Here is a 6,000-nt window from a genome sequence, read left to right on the forward strand (position 1 = left end):
AAGTATTGCGAGCATTTGGGATCTTCGTAAAGCAGGGTTTCTATATTTTTTTTAGCATTTGGAATTTTTTTTTCAAGGAAAAAAAAAATTGAAAAAAAAACCGTACCGTATGATATCGTACCGTACGAACCGTACCGTACGAATGTCAGAATCGATCCAGCGGAAGTTTGAATACACGTAGAGAGAGAAGTTGACGCAGAGAGAGAGAGAGAGAGAGAAAAGTTGACGAACAACGCTTGACCTTGATTAGCAATGAATAGATGATTAGATACAATAGTGGGCATGGGTATATATACCCTCAAAATGGAAATGGCCGACTTAGTTAGTTACGACTTTATTTCCACATGAGATACTCACTTTAACACCCTCTCTGTAGCTCATAGTGGACATAGATGAAGAAACCAAGTTGATGTAGATGCAACCATGGACACCTCAGTACCGGCCGGATACCGAATACACCTCGGAAAATGCACCAAACAACATGTCTCCTCAAGAAAATGCCATCTTGAGCTTTAGCTGCCACATAGAATAATGAATTGCAGACAACTCCACATCCATGATCCCCCATTCGTTGAACTGAGAACACATCACGTCCAAAAATCTCTGAATGCTTGAACTGTCAGACACGACGCCCAAAATTCTGCTACACAATGAACAAGGAACTCATCCCATCCATAGTCTACTACCAATGAACTACGAACACATCACGTCCATAGATTTGTCAAGCTGTTCCATGCCAGATGCATGTGCCTTGAACTCCGACACACGGGTCCAAATCACCAAAACGGGAGCACAGACTGCCCCTCTCTGCCACTCACATGCCTCTCTCTGGCTGAAGCACGTGGTAGCATCCATCCACCAAGCTAGAATGCTGGAGCATGTGCCAGTGAAGTCCTCGCCACACCGGCAGACGCCGTAGCATCCCTCTTAGAATCACTGTCCCTGTCATCCTCGTCAGCTTTGCCTTTGCCTTTGTCATTTGTCGAGCCTTGAGCTTTAGCTTTGGATGTGCAATCCCGAGCCAAATGCCCTCGCTTTCCGCACTTATAACAACGGCTCCTAGACTTCTTATTGGATTCCGATGCAGCATGTGCCGATTCTACATCCTTCGGAACCCGAATCTTGCCTTGGGAAATGAGCACTGCTTCCTCCTCAATGAGAAAAGAGCTGAGATCATCAAATTCCAGCTTTTCCTTCGTGACTTGTAAGCGTAATGCCCTCGAGACCATCTCGTACTCCTCAGGCAACTTCGTAAGAACCAAGGCAGCTAACTGGGTACTAGTTAATGCACTATTCATAGCCGATAACTGATCATGGATAACCTTTGCCTTCATTAGAAGTGACTGCATAGAGGTCCCGGTTTCAAACTTGATGGAAAACAACTGGCCGAGAAGGGTTACTGCTCGCATTGTTGAGTCTCGATCAAACATTCCTGCAAGCTTTGACCACATTTCCTTGGCAGTCTTTAAAGTCTGAATGGCAGGGGAAATTTCCTTGGTGAGAGATTCTGCAATCGCCGACATCGCCTTCGCATTGTGGGCATCCCAATCCACAAGAGATTTGAGAAACTCCTCCTCCTGAAGACGTGTGAACCGATTGCTATCCCTTCGGGGACGTTCCTCCGAGCCATCAACAATGTCCCATAAGCCTTTTCTGCTAAACCACAGCCTCATGATCAAATTCCAATGCGCATAGTTGTCGCCATTCAGTTTGTCGTCCTTGCTCGAACACGGGAGTCCCATCTCGAAAACTCCGTCCACCTCTTCTCAGTCGACCCGGTCTGCCTGCTCCAAAGTTTGCCAAGCACAGAGAGCAGTAGCGTTTTAAGAAACGCTGGGCAGGGCGTGCTCCGATCACAATCGAGCCAAGAGGCAGTTGTCCAGCTCAGCGCTGGGTATGGTAATGTCCCCGAAAACGTAACATCTGCAGTCCCCGCCAAGAAAAAAAACACTCCTTGCTGCCCAGAATATCCCACCACCAGCCGACCACCATCCAGCCGCTTCAACCGGTCGCCAACACCTTCGCCTCAACCGGCCGCCAACACCTTCGCTATTGTGCTCTGCCACGCTGAAACGCTGCAGCAGCCACCTTCTCCAACTCCTCCGTGTGCCCAAGAATCAACGAGCACTCAGCTCTGATACCATGTCAGAATCGATCCAGCGGAAGTTTGAATACACGTAGAGAGAGAAGTTGACGCAGAGAGAGAGAGAGAGAGAGAAAAGTTGACGAACAACGCTTGACCTTGATTAGCAATGAATAGATGATTAGATACAATAGTGGGCATGGGTATATATACCCTCAAAATGGAAATGGCCGACTTAGTTAGTTACGACTTTATTTCCACATGAGATACTCACTTTAACAACGAACCCATTCGTACCGGTACGAGAAACAACTATGGCTGGAGGAATAGCGACAACCTAGGGGGTCAGTGTGGGAGTCTGGCTCACCACAGAAGCTCTCGAAGTAAGAGTGGTGGTCTGTGCAGGGGTCGTCTTAGGGCATGTATGTCCTTTTGTGTGACAAAAGAAACATGGCCCCTCCTCCTTATACTATTCGTGCTTCTCAGGACTGAGCTTACCACTTGTCTTGTTGACCTGAGCATATACTGTTCGTGCTTCTCGAGACTGAGCTTACCACCTGTCTTGTTGGCCTGCCTTCTAGTCTGGAGTAAGGCGAGGTGCATTGTTCGAGTTCTTGGAGCCAAAGGCTACCAAGGTAGACTCTCATTAGGTCTGGTACTGGCCCTTGCCATAGGCAGCTGTTATCTTGTCTACTCCGAGCTGGAAGATTTTTAGTTTTCCATTGTTATATTTCAAGGTAACACTTCAGTCCAGTTCTTCGGGCAGATTCAGCCTCGTTCATTGTACTCATTCTTACTTGCAGCAATTACAGCAAATACTCCTTCAAGCGGGTCCCCTTCAGTGGGTATTTGGGGCCCCAGCTGGTGTACCATGTGCTTCTCTATTCTTCCTCTCAGTTCTCTATTCTCTCCCATTCTTGCAAAATATCGCACCAGTTCTCTCAATGTACTTACAAGTAAAAGTTTGTCTAAGCTTTCGCATGTTACAATTTGATGCCTGGCACCAGATGACAACAAACGAAAAGATAGGTGGACACGATCATATAGAGGTATCCAGATACTAAGGCCCGCTCATGGCCAAAAAACTCTAATTGCAGAGGCCAAGGAACAGCTGATACATGGGTATTTTTAAGTCTTCTGTAACACAGGCATATGCATTTGTTTCATGCATCACTTGAAGTTTGAACCTAGCTATTATAGTCACCCATTTCGACCTCTATTATGAAGTAGACTGCCACTGTTTAACTTTACATTTTCATGCCTGTAGGTCAATGATTGTATTACCTTGGACTCTCTCTCTCACACACACACACACATCACAGTGCGCACATGTGCGCACACAAACTTACATGGTCACTCACTTCTTCAAGAACTTCACAAGTCAATATAAGTGCACTCATTAAAACACAAATAAGAGTGCATTTTAAAGCCAAAGCTATAACAGCTCATAATAGAAATGACAGCTCTTGTACTGCTTGCAACTAATCTTTTTTTGTTAAGAAAATAGTACCAATGTTGAATGATAGGTCCCATTTGATAAGGTGAAAAACTTCCAAATGTTATTCTTTTTTGTTCATTTCAATGTCCTCTCATGACTCCAAACTTGAAGTTATAACTTGCTTTCTTTTGCTGTGATGGTGCAAGAAACCTTTTCAACACATAAAACCCCAACATACTTTTCCACACCCTTTCGTCACTCAGTTTCATTACAATCCACCGTTTTTTTGCTCTTTAGACACTTCAATTCAACGAAGCTGAAGCCCACCCAATTTGACTCCTTCCTATACGACAGAAATACAAAAACAGTCCCTCTTTATCCTTGGACCCAGGCAAACAAGAAAATATTTCTTCCTTTTCTGCTTTTTGGCAAACTTTTTGATACTTAAATGTCATTCTCCTGTCCTATAGGATTGATTCATACCCTGGTTCCTCCCATAGTCCAGCTGTTCGAGCACACCAGCTTTTATCCTTCTCCTGCTGGGCCCATAGTGCTTAGAGCTTATCCTGTTATGATGCTTGCTTTTAGCTTGCAATTCAGGGGCAGACCAACCAAATCAAGCAGAAGTAGTAACATCTACAAACCCAAACCTTTCAGCTTTCAGCTTTTTTCTCAAAATTCCAAGCCCTGTTGTCCATATTCGTATGAAAGAACACTGAAATTAAACAATACTGTTCTCTTTCTGAGGTACCATTTTCACATTAAATATGATGGTTATTTTGCTCTCTTGTATATTACCCATTAAATCCAGCACAGCAACTTATTAAACTCAAGCAATTGGCACACCTTATAAAGGTGAAGAATTTCAGCCAGATGTGATACTTGATGAAGATTTAGACTATTACCCCCCACCTTCAAAGAAAAGAAGAGATGCAGTACCCCAAAGTCACATAATGGACGCATTAATGGTGCCCCTAAGTTGAAAAGTTTCATAAGCCAAAAATCACCAACAATGATGCATATTCACAAATTTGCCCCATCAAATGAGTGATTCCTTTTGGCATTAAATGGCAAAGTCCATATGTTTCGATTTGGATATGTTAATTTGGCTTTTACAATGCAGATAGTTTGATGTACTTAATGACCAACATATGTCCTACTTTTTTTCTGTGCCGTGTACCACTACTGGTGAATCAACATTTCTGTATCGTGTACCACTACTGGTGAATCAACATTTCTAACAGTATGTAGAGACAGATCCCCTACTCATGAAAGGGGAAAGATCCCCGCCTATGAGGGACCCAGGGGAAAAGAAGGGGCAGGGGGGAGGGCGTTGGGGGGGTGGTTTGTTGAGAACTATTCAGGCAGGAGTTACGTCTATGAAGCCCCCTTAGTAGAAGCCAAAACGTAGATAGGCAAAAGCTCAACTGTAGTCTTACAAGCAAAGCTATAATTGATGACTAAGGGTTTTCAGAGCTGCATAACCACGACAAAATCTAATTTATTCTGTTCGAACAAGTTTTCAAAGGCATCCCGTGATGAATAGACTGCACAGAATTTTCAAAAACAATGGCATTTTTTAACACTTACCTCTTCAGTCAGGGGTCCTCCAATGCTGCTGATATGGACACACGGCTTCGCATGCCAATGTGGAGGAACCTGTATACCATCTACTTCCGGTGGCAGCTCCTCTTCCTGAATATCTGCTGCCCTATTGATTTCTTCCAAAGGTGGATCAGCTCCGGTATTTGCAGACATGGGGGACGGCACAGATATAGGAGCCGCAGTGAAGGCCACGGCATTTTCGGGTTCCAAGGGTTTTTCAATGTTCTGAACCTCTTCTACAGGCTCCGAGGGTTTGTCGTTCTTCTGCACCTCTTCAGCAGGAGCCTTATGGGCGACGGGAGCAGGCGGGGAAGCAGCATTACCACTGGTAGTAGGAGAAGTGGTAGGAGCATCTGCAAGGGAAGGGGGGGAAGCTTCACCCTTGTCTTGTGCAGAGCCTGCGGCATTCTGTGAAGCTGTCTCCGGTTCGCCGTTGCTGCGAGATTCTACCTTGACCCCGGCCTCGGCCAAGAATGCAACCAGCGATTGGGAAGCCATAGTTGCTGTTCAAAAAAACAAAACAAAAAAACACTAGTCCAGAAGAACTCCTAATCTCCAGCAGAAACCTGGAGTCTAGCAGAAGCCCTAATCTCCAGCAGAAACCGTGATCTCTAGTGCTCACGTCTATTACAATTCCGAGCCAATAGAATTTCTGCAACCAGAATCCCTATTGGCACAAACCCTAACCTGAGCGCTGTCAGGGTAAACTCGAAGTTCTGCAAACAAAAACCCTAGAAACGCAGGCGCAGACGAACCTCGAGCACCTTCTCGTCTCCGTCGTACCGAATTTTACAGTGCTGAGAAAGAGATCCAAGAAAGTTAGGGCGTCGGCGAGACATAGGGTTAGCAATAAGTTATAACGATATTACATGAT

At 45.0% G+C, this 6,000-nt stretch overlaps 1 protein-coding gene across 12 annotated transcripts in view; it reads right to left on the minus strand.

Moving 5' to 3' along the window:
• The window catches only part of LOC147635373 (uncharacterized), a 62,032-nt gene extending 56,032 nt beyond the window's left edge, over positions 1-6,000 (minus strand). For 3 of the 12 annotated variants that reach the window (XM_086802641.1, XM_086802637.1, XM_086802635.1), the window contains exons 1-2: positions 5,814-5,990; positions 5,112-5,629 (exon numbers count right to left, since the gene is read on the minus strand). In XM_086802641.1, coding sequence (XP_086658767.1) covers positions 5,112-5,624 — 513 coding nt within the window. In that variant the 5' untranslated portion in view covers positions 5,625-5,629; positions 5,814-5,990. Of the gene's footprint in view, positions 1-4,004; positions 4,088-5,111 lie in introns of those variants that run through there. The other 9 variants (XM_086802640.1, XM_086802638.1, XM_086802639.1 and 6 more) reach the window with 7 other exon arrangements.

This window comes from Cibotium barometz, chromosome 9 (genome assembly GCF_041138505.1).
Source record: "Cibotium barometz isolate CiBa-2024 chromosome 9, ASM4113850v1, whole genome shotgun sequence".
Taxonomy (NCBI): domain Eukaryota; kingdom Viridiplantae; phylum Streptophyta; class Polypodiopsida; order Cyatheales; family Cibotiaceae; genus Cibotium; species Cibotium barometz.